At 36.3% G+C, this 21,475-nt stretch overlaps 2 protein-coding genes across 2 annotated transcripts in view; one reads left to right on the top strand and one right to left on the bottom strand.

Annotated features, from left to right (window-relative positions):
* The window catches only part of LOC144451043 (1-phosphatidylinositol 3-phosphate 5-kinase-like), a 46,028-nt gene that overhangs the window by 335 nt on the left and 24,218 nt on the right, over positions 1-21,475 (top strand). Inside the window, exons 2-19 of the mRNA XM_078141801.1 lie at positions 546-814; positions 1,788-1,968; positions 2,813-2,999; positions 4,184-4,316; positions 5,560-5,717; positions 11,071-11,182; positions 11,433-11,571; positions 11,957-12,088; positions 15,019-15,111; positions 15,379-15,490; positions 16,288-16,402; positions 16,717-16,857; positions 17,376-17,480; positions 18,090-18,230; positions 18,697-18,820; positions 19,261-19,355; positions 20,305-20,435; positions 20,863-21,316. Coding sequence (XP_077997927.1) covers positions 546-814; positions 1,788-1,968; positions 2,813-2,999; positions 4,184-4,316; positions 5,560-5,717; positions 11,071-11,182; positions 11,433-11,571; positions 11,957-12,088; positions 15,019-15,111; positions 15,379-15,490; positions 16,288-16,402; positions 16,717-16,857; positions 17,376-17,480; positions 18,090-18,230; positions 18,697-18,820; positions 19,261-19,355; positions 20,305-20,435; positions 20,863-21,316 — 2,822 coding nt within the window. The remainder of the gene's footprint in view (positions 1-545; positions 815-1,787; positions 1,969-2,812; positions 3,000-4,183; positions 4,317-5,559; positions 5,718-11,070; positions 11,183-11,432; positions 11,572-11,956; positions 12,089-15,018; positions 15,112-15,378; positions 15,491-16,287; positions 16,403-16,716; positions 16,858-17,375; positions 17,481-18,089; positions 18,231-18,696; positions 18,821-19,260; positions 19,356-20,304; positions 20,436-20,862; positions 21,317-21,475) is intronic.
* Positions 6,727-9,289, bottom strand: LOC144450438 (E3 ubiquitin-protein ligase TRIM45-like). The gene is made up of 2 exons (XM_078141039.1): positions 8,571-9,289; positions 6,727-8,339 (listed from the first exon to the last, which is right to left on the bottom strand). The coding sequence occupies exons 1-2, from the start codon at positions 9,287-9,289 to the stop codon at positions 6,860-6,862; spliced, it is 2,199 nt and encodes a 732-aa protein (XP_077997165.1). The 3' UTR covers positions 6,727-6,859.

Here is a 21,475-nt window from a genome sequence, read left to right as displayed (position 1 = left end):
AAAGTTTATTGTACTGCATAACAGTATCTATTTCATTGACATCAGATTGACAAATTTCACTATCGTAGTAACCAGCTGTATTGTATTAAATATTAGGAATGTATTCAATCTGATTATGATCTGTTGTAGTGAACCTGGCACAATTTCTGTATTACCCCTAGCGCCTGTTTCCTACTTTTATTGTCTTTTGTTCGTTTTTGTTCTGTGAGTGGATGCCTTGTTCCTACATCTGACCACAGACAAGTTTCTTATTGATACCATATGAGTTCACATTCAAATCCCATGCAGTGAGTGGATTTACTCAACCAATGAGAATGCAAAGTACGTGAGTCTCCGAAACATATGAGTACATGTACAGCTAGTACCTCAGAATGTTCTGTTCAAAAAGAGCTTGAGTGCAGAGCACAGACAATAATGTTATTGTTTGATGGTTCTCTGTGTTTCAATTTTGATTGCCAAATGTATATTGTAAGAGGAATACTAATTTGCTACACATTGATACATATTTCATAATATACATTCATCAATTTATCATCTTGTTACAGAATCAAGGGAAGTCCAACTTCATAATGTAGTGTCAGGATCTGAAGATGAACCTTCCCCAGATACTAAAAGAAAGTCTCAATCTCATCCTCTGTCACCAACACAGCAAGACATACCAACAAGACCAAAACAACTACACTTTGATACAAGTGGTTATGACAGAAAACGTACTAGTAGTAGTGAAAGCCAGGGTGAAACTCCTAGAGGACCTAATAGAACTTTGTCAACTGTTTTAAAGAGACTTAGTAATCTAGTGGATGGTAGAAGTCAGGTAAGCTGAAGCATGATTTAGATATTGGGGTTTTTTTGCCACAAGATTTCAGATACTTTATGAATATTTAATTTCTAGATATTCCATAGTCATTCAAATCATTGATCCATCATTACAAAATCATACGCTTTTCAAAAGCTGTCTATTGTCTTTGGTCACTGCAATGTAGAATTTATATGTACTGTACTACAGCTTTCGTTTGAATGAGTGAGTCTCATTGTGAAACTGTACAAGATTAATATGTACTCTGTATTCACTGTAAACGAAGATGAGGTCTCAAAACTGCTGTGAGAGAAAAAAATTGATAAGAATCAAGGAATATGACAAATAATAGAGGAAATGACTGGCAATAAATGTCAGTTAGTAACTAGCTGAGAGAATTACTAAGCAGTGTTGTCAGGCACTGAGGCAGTTACTATATAGCTGAGACAGTTACTAAACAGTATTGTCAGGCACTGAGGCAGTTGCTATATAGCTCAGAGAGTTATTTAGCAGTATTGTCAGGTACTGAGGCAGTTACTGTATAGCTGAGAGAGTTACTAAACAGTATTGTCAGGCATTGGGGCAGTTACTATATAGCTGAGAGAGTTACTAAGCAGTATTGTCAGGCATTAAGGCAGTTACTATATAGCTGAGAGAGTTACTAAACAGTATTGTCAGGCACTGAGGCAGTTACTATATAGCTTACAAATGTAGCAAGTTGTGTTCATTACTATCTCAAATCAATGTTGACATGACAGTTTACTCTATGTCTGTCTGGACATTTTTAAGCAGATGCCAGGCAGACAGTAATTTTATGTTTAACTTTATAATTTAATGAAAGTCGAGAAAAAAAAATTTCATTTTTCTGCCGATGCTGCTTCTAACATACTTAGTGAGCCTCTGATCCAAAATTAATGCAATGTAAATCTAATATATATATACCAGACAGAAATTTCGTGTTTACTCCTTTTGTCTTATCATAATGGTTTAGGTGTACAGGGATATAGACTTCAAACAATACTGGATGCCAGATAGTAACTGTAAGGAGTGCTATGACTGTGGTGATAAATTTACTACATTTAGAAGAAGACATCATTGTAGGGTCTGTGGTCAGATATTCTGTAGTCGATGTTGTAATCAAGAAGTTCCTGGAAAATTTATGGGATATTCAGGTAAGCATTACATTGCTCTGTCTGACTGGTAAGTCAGTATTCTCATAAGTCAGATATCTGGTAAGTTAGATATTCTGATGACACTCAAATATTCTGGTATTAAAGTCAGATATTCTGATGACTCAAATATGCTGATATGTCAGATATTCTTGCAAGTCAGATATTTGAAGTCAGATATTCAGACAAGTCAGATATTCTGGTATTAAGTCAAGTATTCTGATGTCAGATATTCTAGTTAGTCAGATATTCTGGTAAGTCAGATATTCTGGTAAGTCAGATATTCTGGTAAGTCAGATATTCTAGTTAGTAAGATAATCTGATAAGTCAGATATTCTGGTAAGTCATATTCTAGTCAGTCAGATAATCTGATAAGTCAGATATTCTGTTAAGTCAGATATTCTAGTTAGTCAGATATTCTGGTAAGTCAGATATTCTAGTCAGATATTCTGGTAAGTCATTCTGGTAAGTCAGATATTCTAGTTAGTCAGATATTCTAGTTAGTCAGATATTCTGGTAAGTCAGATATTCTGGTAAGTCAGATATTCTGGTATTAAAGTCAGATATTCTAGTTAGTCAGATTATCTGATAAGTCAGATATTCTGGTTAGTCAGATATTCTGGTAAGTCAGATATTCTGATAAGTCAGATATTCTGGTAAGTCAGATATTCTTGTTTAATAGTCAGATATTCTAGTTAGTCAGATATTCTGGTAAGTCAGATATTCTGATAAGTCAGATATTCTGGTAAGTCAGATATTCTTGTTTAATAGTCAGATATTCTAGTTAGTCAGATATTCTGGTAAGTCAGATATTTTTGTAAGTCTTAAATGGTTATTATTTTCACAGGTAATCTAAGAGTGTGCACATATTGTTGTAAAGTGGTTCTAAGTTATGCTCAGTCAGCTGATGGCACACTGAAGGCTTTACAAGAAGACTTGAGTTGTGTAGAAGACATGTCAACTGATCCTGCATTTACGCCATCTCTTAGAAAGAGAGGTACTCTGTTCAAAGAGGAAGACTTCACAAGAACAAGGTTAGAATGAATAATTAAAACTTTCAGTTAAAGGGGAACAAACTGGGTTTATTCATTTTTGGGATGCAATATTTTCTGCATATTAAAAGGTACTCGCAGTATTCTACTCACTGATGTATATTTAACCATCACTTACATTTCACTGAACTCAAACCTGGTATTAGGATATAAGTTATAAACGATCTGATGACGTAATTTTTTATACATATCAAAAAAAATGTTACGGAACTCACTACTATGGAATCAACAGTTCTAACAATGCCAGAAGGTATGCATTGACATCAACATTATACTTGAATAGTTTAATCAAAGTTTTTTAAGTGTTTTCACTTGAGTATAAAGCTCAAAACTCAGTTTGTGCCATTTTAACTGTGATACACATAAACTAAAACTATTGAATGTAATTCAGTACCAAAGAACCAGTGACATAGATATGTATTCTCAGGATGTAGAATTGACCAGAAATAAATCCTGTATTTTCTGTTCAAAGAATGCATTTTCTGTAACAGCTGATTCACATTTTGTGTCAATGGCGTATAGCAGCTGAGCCATTAAAATTACAACCCACAAATATATAAACTCAGCTCGTCTATCAAAGGTTTGCTCCAGTCCATGTAATAGTTTATCAGTGACTGGCATTTGAACATTTCTTTGACAGTATTGACATAGCTTATCAGTCTAAAACAGAAAAAAAAAATCAGTTTTGATAAATAAGGCATTTTATGACACTTACACAAATCAACAACTACATTACTCCTGTAGGTTGTAAACCACATGTCAAGTATGCACTGTAGAATAAACTCTTTTGTCAAAATATATAAAAGTGAAACTTCGCAAAACTAAACTGTCTATAGTGGCAATATTGATTGACTCTACAATGACGTCCCACCAGAGTCACATGATCACGTCAGTTGATGCATAGACCCTTCACCAACTTAGAGGGCCTATGGTTGATGTCTAACTTTCTTCATGCTGACCTATTACAGTTGCATAGAGACTAAAACTGGAGGTGAGAATCAAATGAAAGCGTACCATAATTTTGTTTATCTATACCATTATTTAGTGAGCATTTTGGTGTCTATACTGGCATTATTGAGTGACTCTGCATTGTTGTTCCACTAAGGCAACACAGCAATTATTAACATATTTGACTAATGTTATGTATCTGTCTCTCTTCTCACTAGAACACATAGCAGTGCTAGTCTTGACTCACCTAGTGGTGGACCAAATCCATTTGAGATAGCTATAACACCTATGATAGATTACCAAAGGAAACATACTGTCACAGCAGAAGCAGAGAGAAAACTCTTGATTCAGGTATTGATAAATTAGAGATATCAAATTATGAACCATGGATCACGTCCCTTCCCTACACTACTGTCTGTCTGTCTGTCTGTCTCTGTTTTTGTTTATGTCTCGTTCTCTCTCTCTGTCTCTGTCTGTCTCTCTCGCTGTCCCGGTCTCTTTCTCTTGCTCTCTGTCTCTGTCTCTGTCTCTGTCACTCTGTCTCTGTCTGTCTCTCTCTCTCTGTGTCTCTCTCTCTCTGTCTCTCTCTCTCTGTCTCTCTCTCTCTCTCTCTCTCTCTCTCTCTCTCTCTCTCTCTCTCTCTCTCTCTCTCTCTCTCTCTCTCTCTCTCTCTCTCTCTCTCTCTCTCCATAAAATTTAATACATTACAAGAATGACAATACAATTAAATTTTGGAATTTCTTGTACATTTATTGAATTAAAGACAGTTGAAGGGCACATCTACTAAATGTTCATAGAATTAGAATCTAATTTTCCAGAATGAGGAATCTCTAATGATTAGTGGTGGAAGGATTTCATTAGATGCTGAGAAATGATTTATTCACTATGTTCACATCACTGGACAAGCGAAATATACTTAGGTCACAAGTATTTTTTCGGCTGAATGAAGAAAAATATTGGAGAATAACATCATTATTCCAGCACAAGTAATATCAAAGAAAAAGCGGGGAAAGTAATGGCAATTCTGAACATTTTGACTGATATTTAGAACAAAGCAGAACCAGTGACATAGACATGCGTTATCATTACATAGACGCATGTTGTCATGACATAAAACGACCAGTGTTGTTAACCTTGGCTCATGCATGGTATAATCATCAAAGTACTCATTGTCATATATTAGTAAATGAATTAGATGTAAAAGAAAATTCACACATCCTTTAAAACTCCAGACTATAGTAAAATTAACAATTCAATGAATATTTTGAAGGTAAAATATTTTCAAATATATTACAAAGTTCATCACATGAACATTCAGTGAATGTGATTTGACACCATATTTTACCTGTCTCCCTTTAAAACCATAGTATAGTAAAACAAATTAAACTTAATGACGAGATTTGAATTTAAAAACTTCTGTCGAGATTTGCATGTAAAATGGTTGTAAAATTTAGGAAAGAAAACGAGAAAACTTTGGAATTCAAATGACAGATTTTCAACTTTTGATGAAAAGGGTTATAATACTATCCAATATAATATGAAAACTTCAAACAAGATCTTGAATTAATTATATTTTTTTGTTCTTTTCTTTTAGGATTCAGCCCAGCTGAGAGAGATATGGTTACAAATTCAACACCCTCATAATGGAATACAGTTTCAAAATCATCGCTACCGTCTGCGTACTTATATCGAGTGTATCGTTGGTAGTGAGTTGGTTGATTGGTTGATTCACAGTGATAAAGCTGCTAACAGGTAAATCTATATATAAGGTTTATATTGTTGGTTATAACACACAGACTTGGCTACCTGGCACAACATACTAATGAAGCTGTATTGTTAGTTTGTGATTGATTTAAAGAGATAAAACTGCTAAGAGATAAAATTGTTGTAGCATACTAATAGAGTGGATTGTAGTGTTGGTTATAACATAAACAATATAGAGTTCCCCCACCACTGTCTATGGTTTAGAGCCCAGAGACTTGGCTACCTGACACAACATACTGGCTTTCCTGGCAAGTGACAATGTCAAGCTGAGTAGCCAAGTCTTTGGGCTATATTGGTTGATACAAAGGGATAAAACTCCCAACACTTTAATAGCATGTACAAATAAATAAGGAGTTACCATTGGTTTTAACATAGACAATGGTGGGTTTTGCCACCACTAAAGTTGTACATGTTTCTCTACAGGTAATTGAGGAACAGTTACTCAAAAAGTTCTAGTTATGATTTTTCTGGATCTCCTTATGATTCTACTTGATACTTGATAATGTTCAGAAGCCGATCAGAATATTAAATTCATTGATTAGTCACAATTGAATGAATTCACATTCATTCTTGGAGGAGAAAAGAGATTTTTTTCAGAAACTGCAAAGATTATCCACCAGTAATTATTATATTAGCTTATAACCTACTTCGATGGATCTTTAATGTGTCTAATTGGGATACAAGTTCAGACATTGGTTATTCATCGTATAATGTATTTTATTTCATAAATTGTCTAACATATGGTGAGTTTCCCATTACAGTTGTAATATCGCATGGGAATTTGACTTGAAAAGATATCTCCCATCCATGTTATTGGAGGCACCATACATTTGTATGTGCACTTTGCTGTTTTTAGCAAACTGCTCAATCAAGCACTTTATCGAGCAGTTTGATGCACAGTTTGTCATTTTTTTGGCAAAGTGCTCAATCGAGCACTTAATCGAGCACTTTGCCAATTTTTTGACCTTTGCTTTACATACCTATTTTGTCATGGTATTACTGTACTGTAAACACTTTGATGCAGTGGTTGCCGTAGTTACACTGCAAGGTACACCATCTGTCAATATTTTTTATCTCAGTCAGTTTACACGTGTAGTACAATTTCTGTACACACTGTCTTTTTTGTGTTATTACTGTACAAACACTTTGATGCAGCAGTTGTCCCTGTCAGCGACAACAATCCTGCAAGGGACATCATCTGTCAATGCTATACCATAGGGACATTTCAACCCATCCTTATCACTATCAATACGACACACAAACTGACCAGTGATGTCAAACTTCTGTACTCTATGCTCATCACTCACATACACATATCTATCATTCTCAGTGGCCACCCCTCGTGGGGAATTCAGCTGACCACCCCCTTTACCATGGCAACCAAAACTAAACAAATATTTGCCATCTGGTGTAAACACCTGGATGTTATGATTTTCACCATCTACTACAAATACCCATCCTGTGCTGTCTACAGCTAGGCATTTGGGGTAATTGAATTGACATTTACCTTTGCCCTTTGACCCAAATGACCCAATATACTTGCCATACTGTGTGTACATCCTAACACAATACCCACCATAGTCTGTGACATAAACTCTACCATCTACAGGACTGATAGCTACACCATAGGGGTTTTTCAGTTCATTTTGTCCAAAGCATCTGATGATATTTCCATTCTCACTACTAACTACTATTTGTTTGTTACTATCATCTACACTGTAGTATGTATTATCACTTGATACAGCAATGTCACATGGTCTGTAACTGTTCTTAAATTGTGTAAATGTTAAGATTTTCTTAAATCTTCCATCTCTGGTTGTTACTTGTAATCTGTTGTTCCCCCTGTCTGCTGTGACAATGTCTCTGTCTCTGTTAATAGCAACACTCCAGGGATCATTGTACTGTCCTTCCCCACTTCCTTGACTGCCAATAGTCTTCACCAATCCTTTGATGACAGGAATGATGACAGGACTGCCTGGTATTTCTTGATCTCCTATTGTCATGGCAACGTGATATTTACCAACCATCTGTCCATGCATTGTCACTCTGTGTGTACCATCACTGTTATCTGTTAATTGGATGTCTTCCCATGATCCATTAGGTTTCTTGACTTTGGCTTTGACTTCTAGACTGGGTATGACTTGTTTTCCTTTAGAATCTCTGGTTGTGATTAGTAGGTTTTCTGAGTCACCTTTCAGGAGTTGTTTAGGAATGTTTTCAATTGTACAGTGTGACATACAGACATCATATCTCAGAAATCCCAGAATTCCTTGTTCAACAAGATCAGTACTAGGATGGAATTCTGCCATTCCCTCCTGTGGCAGTGGTTTGGTTTCCATGGTGATGAGGTGTTGGATACGATCTGTAGCTTCTTTCTTGGTAGACAGAAGTTGAACAGCATTCCCATGATGCATCAGCATTTCTATATAACTGCATGTACTCTTAATGTTACCATGTTTTAATTCCAACTCATCAATGTCCACTGCTGCACTTTTTATTTTCATTCCATAGTCTCTGTTCAACTCATCTACCAATCTCTTTTTCTCTTCCTCCATTTTGCTAATGGTTTCTTCAGCTTTCATTGTGAGACACTTTTCCTCTCGTTGCGCTCTCATTTTTAATGTCGTCACTTCTTCATTTGCTCTCATTTTCAATTTCCTCACATCTTCTTCAAATTTCATTCTCAACTTCTTGACTTCTTCATCTTCTTTCATTCTCACTTCCGTCTCTTCCCTGTTTGCTGTCATCGTCATCTTTTTTGTTTCTTCATCTGCTTTCGTACTCACTTTCTTCATTTTCTCATCTGCCGTTATTTTCACTTTGACCTCCTCACCTTTCCACTTATCTTTCAAATGAGTGTGTGTCATCTTAGCTAGAGTTTTACTCTTCTCTGCTTCCTGTTCTTTTACTTTCAATTTGTCAACCATGTCTTTCAATTGTTTCTGATATTCATCTGCCACATCTTTCAAGTCTCTGTGGCAATGTTCTGGTATACGGTGATTGACTATAGTACAGGCTGTACAGACAGGTACCTGACAAGTTTCACAGTAGAATTCAATCTCATTCTTAGGATGGATACTGCAGCACTCTGTTTGTTGAACTATTGGTCTGGTTAACTCTGTTGTTCTATATTCTTCAATGGTGAGAAGTTGATGTGACTTTGTCATTGACAATTTTTTATGTACTTTCATACAACTTCTACAAAGATAATCTTGACATTGTACACACCTGTGAGTGGCTGTATTCTCTTCGCATCCATCACACTGGATTGGACCACCCTTAGATGACTCCAGTAGTCTGTGATAGATTTCAATCAGATTGTTCATGAAGAAATTAGTCGTCAGTTTTGACACGCCTCCAATTGGGAGAGGATATACATTTCTGCATGAGGGACATTCCAGGGACCCTTTCTTCTTATAAAGTGTCTCTAAGCAACTCTCACAGAATGTATGCAGACATGGTAGACTTTTAGGATCCTTAAACTGATCCAGACAGATTGTACAACATAGGAATTCTTCACCAACTTCATCCAAAATTTTAGATTCAACGGACACAGCCATGTTGTTAGGTTGTATGAACTTAACAAGTAGGTGTACTACTAAGTCAGTACATTTAACTCCCTAGTGAGTTCTAAATTAATACCATTATTTATCTTAAAGTTCCATTCCATTATTACAAGTAAATACATTGAATTCTGATCATAGATATTTCATCAACCTAGGGGCTCCTCTATGGCAGACCTCACACTGCAAAGAATTGTGGGACTGAATGTTCTTCTAGGAATTGAACAATGCAGTCAACATATCCCAACAGGTCAAAGGTTATCTGTACAACAAAGCTGCACTATTCAGTTGCTTGCATAATAACTGAAGCATGGCATGGTGTGAAGTCAATTTATTCTACACACCTGAAGTATTCTATACATGTACAAAGTCTGTTTTATATGATCTTAAATACACTATAAATTAAAAGGACACAAGCTGAGTTTATAAGCTGTTTACTCAAGTAAAAATGTCAGATTGCAGTGTAACATTAATGTTGATGCTTGTCTTATGATTCTCTTCTTGCTTTGTTAGAACAGTTGAATACATAGTAGGAATTTGCTTAATATGTTTTGATACCTACAATAATTTATGATAACTTACATCATTGGATCACGTAGATGGTTATATCTTGATTCCTGGTTTGAGTTCAGTCAATTGCAAGATGGTTAAGCATGCTTCAGTACGTATAATACTGCAAGTATCTTTAAAATATGCAGCAACAATTATACCCAAATATGAATAAACTCAGCTTGTTCCCCTTTAAAGCAAATAGAAATATATTAAATTTCAGTCTGTGTCCTTCTTTGATTTCCTGATAATGAGATAGTTGTAAGCTTGACTATAGTCCTGTTATAACGTATAGAATTAGACTATTATTACATTTATTACAATCAACATATGCCATATACACTTAGTGTAAACAACAACAATCAAACTACTTCTAATCATACCAAGGACTACAGAACTATGATATATTTTTATAAAATGATATTCCTTATGACAAAATAATTAGATGTTATTCTCCAATATTTTTCTTTGTTCAGCCAAGGAAATTACTCTTGACCTAAGGGGCCTTTGTCACTACTCATCTAGTGACTTGTAGTGATAACCTTTAGGTCATGAGTATTTTCTGACTGAATGAAGAAAAATATTGGAGAATAACATAATTATACCAGTGCCAGTAATATCAAAGAAAAATCAAGGAAAGTAATGACAGTTTTGAACAATTTGACTCATATTTCTAACACAGCAAAACCAGTGATATAGACGTGCGTTGTTGTGACGTAGAACAACCAGAGTATATGATTCCATATTTTTTGTTCAACTTGGATCTTGCATGGTATAATGACAATTATAACAGTGTATGAATCATGTGTACAGTCATGTTGCATATATTCCTTTATTTTTAAGAACATGATATATATATAACAATAATATGAGGGTCTATGTATATGATAATTTAATATATACTATTAAATCCAAATTCAATACTCCAAGTACCGTAGTGTTGAAGCAGAATGAAACCAGAGTACAGATCTGAGTACAGTGTGAACACCTGCATTGTTCATTTGGGTGAAACAGGTCAAGTGGATGTTAACCAAACCGCTTGTCTACTCTGCATGGACAGGATCAAACTATCCCAGACTGTAGTGGTAAGAGGCAGATGAGCTAAACACTTATAACCACCTACAACCCCAAATCCTATCACAAAGTATGAGTGTATTGTAATACAAATAGGGAAGGAAACTGAGACATCTATTTCCAGAATACAGCCAAATATTGCGTGTGTTTTACAGATATCAGGGCATTGCTATTGGTCAAGCATTGGTGGATGCCATGTTGTTAGAAAGTGTACTTGGAACAGACCGGATATTCAGAGATGAGTATGCCCTCTATAGACCAGGAAAGGTAAGTTTAACCACAAACTTTAAGTCTTATTTTCACAGACATAGCTAGACAGAAAGATGTGCACTGTATGTCACTTTCGTTTTCCATAAATATTTTCAGATGTTGTTGAATATAAAGCTTTCCATTGATAAATGCAATATGCAAATCTATTGCTCTGAGAATATGGTGATATAATTTGATTTATGTAATTTATGATTGATAGCTTGATTGTATGAGAATGATATAATTTGATATTGATGTGTTTGTACAGACTGCCAGGGAAGAGTTAGAAAACTACTCTGTCTCAGACGATGATACTGTATCTATTGAAGATTACTGGGAACCGACTTGGTTTAAGGAGATCGATCTACAAGAAAAAGGCAATAGTTCAGAAGATGACGAGGCAGATGGTAAACAAACATTTATTATCAGGGTGCTCCCCAGCCTCAAAGGTGTGCTGGTCAGTCGTTGATATTTGTATGTACATTAATACTTATGAAGAGTGTGAATATCAAATGCTGTCAATCACAGTCTTCAGATAGAGGCATACTCAAAATCAACTATGACATGGTAAAACCTTTAAGGGTTGCATTTTTAGTGCTGGTTATAAGTGACTGGTGCCATTCACATACAGTGCATACTGCTGTTGACATGGTTTAAGAAAGGGCAAATTGTTTAAAATGAAAATAATTTAAGAACTGTTTGTTTTCTGCAGGTTGTATTGTATTTCTGCAATGTGTGGTGAAGGTAGCTGTGTATTCATGGATAGTATATGGCTTTGTGTTTTGTTTGCAGAGGGTAGTATGAGGGCTCGTCTTGGGAGTGATTCTTCCACTACCACCAAAGAAAGTGAAACATCACAATTCTCACTTGATGTACAACAAGCTACTGTCAATTACAGACCTAAGAAATCTACATCCAGACATAGTGGTATGCTAGAGTCAGGTAAACTACTGTCAATTACAGACCTATATATATAAGAAATCTACATCTAGAAAACAGTGGTATGCTAGAGTCAGGTAAGCTACTGTCAATTACAGACCTAAGAAATCTACATCAGGACACAGTGGTATGCTAGAGTCAGGTAAGCTACTGTCAATTACAGACCTAAGAAATCTACATCAGGACACAGTGGTATGCTAGAGTCAGGTAAGCTACTGTCAATTACAGACCTAAGAAATCTACATCTAGACACAGTGGTATGCTAGAATCAGGTAAGCTACTGTCAATTACAGACCTAAGAAATCTACATCCAGACACAGTGGTATGCTAGAATCAGGTAAGCTACTGTCAATTACAGACCTAAGAAATCTACATCCAGACACAGTGGTATGCTAGAATCAGGTAAGCTACTGTCAATTACAGACCTAAGAAATCTACATCCAGACACAGTGGTATGCTAGAATCAGGTAAGCTATTGTCAATTACAGACCTAAGAAATCTACATCCAGACATAATGGTATACTAGAGTCAGGTAAGCTATTGTCAATTACAGACCTAAGAAATCTACATCCAGACACAGTGGTATGCTAGAATCAGGTAAGCTACTGTCAATTACAGACCTAAGAAATCTACATCCAGACACAGTGGTATGCTAGAATCAGGTATGCTACTGTCAATTACAGACCTAAGAAATCTACATCCAGACACAGTGGTATGCTAGAATCAGGTAAGCTACTGTCAATTACAGACCTAAGAAATCTACATCCAGACACAGTGGTATGCTAGAATCAGGTAAGCTACTGTCAATTACAGACCTAAGAAATCTACATCCAGACACAGTGGTATGCTAGAATCAGGTAAGCTACTGTCAATTACAGACCTAAGAAATCTACATCCAGACACAGTGGTATGCTAGAATCAGGTAAGCTACTGTCAATTACAGACCTAAGAAATCTACATCCAGACACAGTGGTATGCTAGAATCAGGTAAGCTACTGTCAATTACAGACCTAAGAAATCTACATCCAGACACAGTGGTATGCTAGAATCAGGTAAGCTACTGTCAATTACAGACCTAAGAAATCTACATCCAGACACAGTGGTATGCTAGAATCAGGTATGCTACTGTCAATTACAGACCTAAGAAATCTACATCCAGACACAGTGGTATGCTAGAATCAGGTAAGCTACTGTCAATTACAGACCTAAGAAATCTACATCCAGACACAGTGGTATGCTAGAATCAGGTAAGCTACTGTCAATTACAGACCTAAGAAATCTACATCCAGACACAGTGGTATGCTAGAATCAGGTAAGCTACTGTCAATTACAGACCTAAGAAATCTACATCCAGACACAGTGGTATGCTAGAATCAGGTAAGCTACTGTCAATTACAGACCTAAGAAATCTACATCCAGACACAGTGGTATGCTAGAATCAGGTAAACTACTGTCAATTACAGACCTAAGAAATCTACATCCAGACATAGTGGTATGCTAGAATCAGGTAAGCTACTGTCAATTACAGACCTAAGAAATCTACATCTAGGCACAGTGGTATGCTAGAGTCAGGTAAGCTACTGTCAATTACAGACCTAAGAAATCTACATCTAGGCACAGTGGTATGCTAGAATCAGGTAAGCTACTGTCAATTACAGACCTAAGAAATCTACATCCAGACACAGTGGTATGCTAGAGTCAGGTAAGCTACTGTCAATTACAGACCTAAGAAATCTACATCCAGACACAGTGGTATGCTAGAGTCAGGTAAGCTACTGTCAATTACAGACCTAAGAAATCTACATCCAGACATAGTGGTATGCTGGAGTCAGGTAAACTACTGTCAATTACAGACCTAAGAAATCTACATCTAGACACAGTGGTATGCTAGAATCAGGTAAGCTACTGTCAATTACAGACCTAAGAAATCTACATCTAGACACAGTGGTATGCTAGAATCAGGTAAGCTACTGTCAATTACAGACCTAAGAAATCTACATCTAGACACAGTGGTATGCTAGAGTCAGGTAAGCTACTGTCAATTACAGACCTAAGAAATCTACATCTAGACACAGTGGTATGCTAGAGTCAGATAAGCTACTGTCAATTACAGACCTAAGAAATCTACATCTAGACACAGTAGTATGCTAGAGTCAGGTAAGCTACTGTCAATTACAGACCTAAGAAATCTACATCTAGACACAGTAGTATGCTAGAGTCAGATAAGCTACTGTCAATTACAGACCTAAGAAATCTACATCTAGACACAGTAGTATGCTAGAGTCAGATAAGCTACTGTCAATTACAGACCTAAGAAATCTACATCTAGACACAGTAGTATGCTAGAATCAGGTAAGCTACTGTCAATTACAGACCTAAGAAATCTACATCTAGACACAGTGGTATGCTAGAGTCAGATAAGCTACTGTCAATTACAGACCTAAGAAATCTACATCTAGACACAGTGGTATGCTAGAGTCAGGTAAGCTACTGTCAATTACAGACCTAAGAAATCTACATCTAGACACAGTGGTATGCTAGAGTCAGGTAAGCTACTGTCAATTACAGACCTAAGAAATCTACATCTAGACACAGTGGTATGCTAGAATCAGGTAAGCTACTGTCAATTACAGACCTAAGAAATCTACATCTAGACACAGTGGTGTACTAGAATCAGATAAGCTACTGTCAATTACAGACCTAAGAAATCTACATCTAGACACAGTGGTATGCTAGAATCAGGTAAGCTACTGTCAATTACAGACCTAAGAAATCTACATCTAGACACAGTGGTATGCAAGAGTCAGATAAGCTATCTTAATTGGTAATACTGCAGTGCTTCAAGTTTACTTTGAAGCTGATCGTTTGGTGATTTTGATGTTTAACTTATCTTGTTTTGTTTGTCATTTTTACAGTCAGGGATAACAAAAGAGACAGTGGAGGATCATGGGATATTTACTTTCAGCAAGATTCTTCAGTATCCACCAGCATGGGAGATGATTTAAAAGGTAAGCACTCAGACTACCTCTTTCTTGTCTATCTATCTATCTAGCTATATGTCTGTCTGTTGGCTACTCTTATTTGATATGTTGATATACATGTATGAGTAAAGTGGTTTACTCCAGGAAATTAAAAGCAGGTGATCTTTAGCCATCGACAAACTACATGTTGCATATTTATTCAAAATGCCTATGTTTAGAATTTCTAGTGAATATCACTGTGATGAAAGAGCTAATATGTGATACACCCCATGTTTACCTTTTTTGCATTGCTAGGTGCTTTGTCAGTTGTGACTGTGGCTGAAGCTAAAAAAACTCCTCAAGGCTGGCATTGCATGGAACACCTCAGAGAAGACAGTGGTGAACGACTAGCTATGGAAAGACTAAGGTAAATAGGGTATTAGTATATTTACTGGCAAGGTTGTAAGTACAATCAGCAAAGATACACAACACTGGTGTTATGATGGTCAAATTCTCAGTACCTGAAATAGAATATTACTGCCTAGGTGCATCATAAAAATAACAAACATTCAATTTCTTGGTCAACATCATAACTTCAGCTCCACATGCTTCACATGTATTATTATAGGTGTGCGTCACCTTCTTGTTCTATTTTGACCCTCTAGCATGATAAGCTATTGCAAGTACCAAGAATTGTATGGGGGGGGGGGGGGGGGGGTTAATTTACATAGAATCCCCACATTACTGGTAAATGCCATCTGGCATTTGTTACCAATTGGCCATTCATTGGGTACTAAGATGTACTTTGGTTTATACAACTGTATCAATTGGCACCTGGCAGGATGAAATTGTTACGTTATGGATTTAATCCCACAGTACTCTGGGTGAGCAAGGAATCAAGAGTATGAAATGTAGTGTCATCATTACATATCTGTGTTTGGGATTATAATTGTATGATGCTGTGATCACAATATTTCATTATGCAATAAAAATGTTAGAATTATTAATATGCGATGAAAATGACGTCATATGGTAATTTCAAAGACTAATTTTTAAGGATATATGTAGAGGTCTATAGAGTGAGTGTCTATAGAGGGCGCTGTGTAACTATCAATGCATTATTATATTAATATGTGAAATAAAATGACGTTTTTAACTTCTTTTTAGAAGGTAAATAATGATATAGACATTGTCTGTTATAAGTTTTTATCTTGTTCTCACCAGTACTGCCCACTATAGTCACTTGGTGGCATTGCTGACACAACAACTCAACGCTGAAGGTTTATGTCTGTCGTGGGCTGATATTGTCTTACCATTGGTCAGAAAGATAAGTGAATTGGTAAGTAGTACTGGCTCTCAGGCTCATTGGTTGATACTGGCATGTATACAGTATAGTCTGTCATGAGCTGATTGGTCAATTACTTGACATCAATTCTTTAAGTGTTTGATAAACTTGGATGATTACAAAGCACCTGTATAAATACTTAATTTTCATTGGTCAATTGACAGGTGAAACCAGGCGTACAGTTTTCAACTTGATAGCAAATATCTATCCTGGTATCAGTTTTTGGAGTGTTTCATAAACTTTTGTATGATTTTAAGCACTTTAGCTGTAAAGATATAAAGACTTAATTTTCATTGGTCGATTGATAGGTGAAACCAGATGTACGACATGATGATGATGATATGGATATAAGACAATATGTCCAGTTTAAGAAAGTACCAGGTGGTCAGAAGACGGATAGTTGTATGGTGAATGGTGTCGTCTGTACTAAGAATGTTGCACATAAAAAGGTATGTAAATACAGAATCTGAAATGTTGATTTGATCATGATAGACAGTGTCATCTATCTTAGAGGGAACAAAAAGTAATTATAAGTTTGCAAGTGCCTCTGAGTACCCATACTGGCGCTCACACTGCATAGGGTTCTGTTATTATTTAGTACATAATAATGTTTATGCAAAACAGCAAATTTATATAAAAATCATTCTGTGTGACCCCACAATTTCATGCACAAGAAACTATCCAACCCTCATTTGCATATCATTTGCATAATGGTATGCAGTGTTTTTGGTATCGCACTACAGTGCAAATACCACTGGTATGTATGCACACCAGTGCAAGTAATCACAGGTACATATCTAAAAATATACTATACTATCTTATAAAGGTGAATTAAACAAACAAATTGATGACTTGACTTTTCTGAGAACTAATTTTTTGAAATCATTTAATGTCGTAATTAAGTACAAAACAAATCTTAATAATCTTAACTATGATACAAACCATTTCATATGATTTATGTTTTTAGATGAGAACTCACATTATTAATCCTAAGATTCTACTACTGACAGCTGCTATTGAGTATCAACGTGTTGAAAACAAAATGTCTTCCTTGGATCCACTTGTCCTACAGGTGAGTGGCTGGGAAGGGAAAGAGTAATCAGGGAAGGGAGAAGATAAGGAAGGGAGGGGAGGGGAAATGAAAACAAGATGTTTTCCTTGGATCCACTCGTCCTACAGGTGAGTGTGCTGGGAAGGGGAGGGATAAGGGAAACGGAAGATAGGGAGAGCAAAGAAGGGGCTAGACAATATGTCTTCTATTAGGAGCAACTGGTGCTGATAGGTTAGTGCCTGAATGTGCTGGAACAGGGAGGGGGAGGTAGGGGATGGGTGGAAGGTGGGAGGGTAGAGAGATAAAAAAAAGGGGAGATAAGGGAGGAGAAGGGAAAGAAGAGAAGGGTTGATGGTTGGTGGAAGTTGGAGAAAGCAAGGGAGATGACAAAAATAAGGATGAGAAGGAAGATACGGGGCAAGTTGGAATATCAAAGTGAAGGAAACACAGGGAAGGAGAGATACTGGACAATGGAAGACTAGAGACTAAGATATCTCCTTAAAAACCATATGATTGTAAATGATGGACAAATTGTAAGTGATTATCAAAGATGTGATGAAACATGTACATTGTATTATGACATCTCATATACTAACATTGCAATGATGAACTCTACTGTCTGTTTTGTAGGAACATGAATATCTAAAGAACTGTATAGCTAAGATAGCAAATGTACAGCCAGAGATATTACTGGTAGAGAAGAGTGTGGCTAGACTGGCTCAAGATTTCCTACACCATGCTGGTATTACTCTTGTACTCAATGTCAAACCAGTAAGTCTATATATCCTTCATTTCATTATAAATCTCGGTGATTTGTATTTTTTGTGTCAACCACCAGAAGCAATGACATGGCTGCTAAAATGCAATGGAATGGTAACACTGTGCATTAGTCACTGTGCACTGTATAGATTATATTGTATATTATGACATCAATCATTGCAAATACTCTCATAGTAGCCATGGAAACTGTGGTGACCTAGATACCCATTTGTCATTATCTAGCCCAATCAATGAAGAGCATGAGATATAAATTTACATACCATTTTAATACCTTGTACCTTGTAGCATGTGATGGAAAGAGTCACACGGATGACGCAAGCTGATGTAACACAGTCACCATCTATTAAAACCTAAAACTAGACTTACATCATATTTTTCCCAACTTGTAGTTTTTGTCTACCTTCAAATACCCCAAGGTAGAAAGAGTATTAATCCATTTATACCTTGTACCTTGTAGCAAGTGATGCAGAGAGTCGCACGGATGACACAAGCAGATTTAACACCGTCTATAGAACAAGTAACTAAACCAAGACTGGGCTTCTGTCATTCATTTCGACTACAGAGTTTCAAGATGGAGGACGGTGAGTTAGTGTCATGCATGCATTATGTATTACACTGTTTTAAAAAACACACCTTTCCTCAGGTGCTGATTAAGAAAATTGCCTAGTAGTAGACTATAAGATATGTTGCTACATTCTCATTTGACTTGGTGAAAGGGGTTGGCAAACTTGTATGAGAGCACCCTGACAATACCTTACAGATTAGGAATTGAACATTCAGAAAGTAACACTCATAACAGTTAATATCACATTTCAAATGTGCAGTGGTTGTATATGCTACAAGTTTAATCAGTTAATTGTTAGTGCTAATATGCAAACCATTACCAAGTCATGGTGAATGAATTATATAGCAATAACATTTGTACATTTTGTAAAATTACCATATTTTTATAGCTTCAACATTGACATTAATAGCTAAGGATTTATCGGCTCCAAAGTCAGTCTTTCTATAATTATTACAGGTTGTACCAAGACTTTGATGTTCTTTGAAGGTTGTGCTACTCACCTAGGTTGTTCTGTTATACTGAGAGGTGGATCTCGGACAGAGTTAGCTAAGGTAAGCGAACCTAGCAATATTCATTCCTATTATAACATAGTAACTAGTTAGCTGTACTTAGCTAATGTTAGGAAAACTAGCAATATTCATTCCTATTGTAACGTAGTAACTAGTTAGCTGTACTTAGCTATTAAAGGTAAGTGAACCTAGCAATATTCATTCCTATTATAACGTAGTAACTAGTTAGCTGTACTTAGCTATTAAAGGTAAGCGAATCTAGCAATATTCATTCCTATTATAACGTAGTAACTAGTTAGCTGTACTTAGCTATTAAAGGTAAGCAAACCTAGCAATATTCATTCCTATTATAACGTAGTAACTAGTTAGCTGTACTTAGCTATTAAAGGTAAGTGAACCTAACAATATTCATTCCTATTGTAACCTAGTACTAGTTAGCTGTACTTAGCTATTAAAGGTAAGCGAATCGAGCAATATTCATTCCTATTATAACATAGTAACTGGTTAGCTATACTTTGCTAATGTTAGGAAAACTAGCAATATTTATTCCTTTTATGTTATAGTTACTGGTTAGTAAAGGCAAGGGGAAGTGGCAATCTGTGTCTATCATAGTTATTAGTTAGTTATAATTAAGAGAAATTGAAGATAGACATTCCTCAAGTAAAAGTTAAATTTGAGAGATGTCAGTGTTGATGTGTGTATGGTATGAACTGAAGGACCCCATCAAATTTTTCAGAGAATAACCTGGTCTAATTCAAATGTCAAACTTATCATGTGTGCAAGTCTCTATGATACCATTTACTCTCCATTTGATAAACACAAAACTTTCCTTTGATGTTGGAGCTTCTGAATGAGGATAACTTTAATATGTGATTGAGACTTGTTATTTTTTGGTCCCTGTGTATTACCAGAAACTTACCAAGATTTACCCACTGGTTGTCCCATCAATACATGATTTCATTGATATTGGAATATATCATTGTACACATAGGTGAAGAAAGTGATGCAGTTTGTACTGTTTGCTGCCTGTAATTCTAGACTGGAGATATCATATTTGATGGATGAACATAGTATGCCACCGCCACCACCACAATCTGATAGAGAATCTGTAGATGACAGTAAGTATACCAACAGCGTCTTGGTAACTTATTCAACTTTGAAATTTGTAAAGAAGCCCAACTGCAGTTGAGATGTGTTGAGCCATTCTGGGGATTTCTGCAAGGAAGTGTGGGAAAACCTTGCAGGAAATGACTATATAGTTGCTACAATCTTTGCTAACTGTCTGTCTATCTATCTATCTATCTGTCTCTCTGTCTGTCTGTCTGTCCGTCCATCCTTCCATCTGTCTGTCTGGCTGTTTGTCTGTCTGTCTGGCTGTCTATCTCCACCTATCTGTCCGTGTATCTGTCTGTTTCCATCAATCTATCTGTTAACATCAATCTAGCTAGCTAAGTAGCTAACTTGTAACTTAGTTTTCTTGGTTATTTGAGAAAAAACTGTCCACCAATGTAGAACTTTTGTGTTTCTGATTTCTGACAGATTTGAGTAGCAGTGATGGAAACCTGAATTCTCCCGTCAGTGGTGAACTTGATGAAATCTTTGACATGACAGATGGAGTGTTATCAAAACATAGCAGCTTGGAAAATGTGCTTAATGTCGATATGAGAAATGAGAGTGGAGCTTCTAGTAGTGAAGAACTAGTTACTGACTTTAACATTACTAAAAAGGACAAGGTAAACTCAGATGTAGTTCTACATACTAAAGACAAAGTAGACAAGAATATCAGGAAAGATGATGCCAGGAGAGATTTTGATGTTGATGATGGTCTAGAAAGCCATATGTTTGGGAAAGCCTTGGAGAATAAAGTACACTTATCAAGTTCACCCTATTTGACATATAAAGTGCCATACCTTATCACACCACATGGCCGGAAGTGTCCAGTTAGACAGTTCTTCCCAGACCAAATCTACTGGTCAGCAAAGTTTGAAGAACAGGACAGTACTGTATCAGATGGTATCACAGTCACGTCTCCAGATAGATCAAATGACATAGTCATGACATCACAAGACAACAGTGATGGGACACAAGAGAACAGCACATCTAATGGCATGACAGTCACATCACCATACAATGGAAATGAGTTACAGGACAACAGCATCTCA

The sequence above is a fragment of the Glandiceps talaboti genome, chromosome 20 (genome assembly GCF_964340395.1).
Source record: "Glandiceps talaboti chromosome 20, keGlaTala1.1, whole genome shotgun sequence".
Classification (NCBI taxonomy): Eukaryota; Metazoa; Hemichordata; class Enteropneusta; family Spengelidae; genus Glandiceps; species Glandiceps talaboti.
The sequence above is the reverse complement of the archived record's forward strand: the minus strand, read 5'-3'. Positions and strand labels throughout refer to the sequence as shown.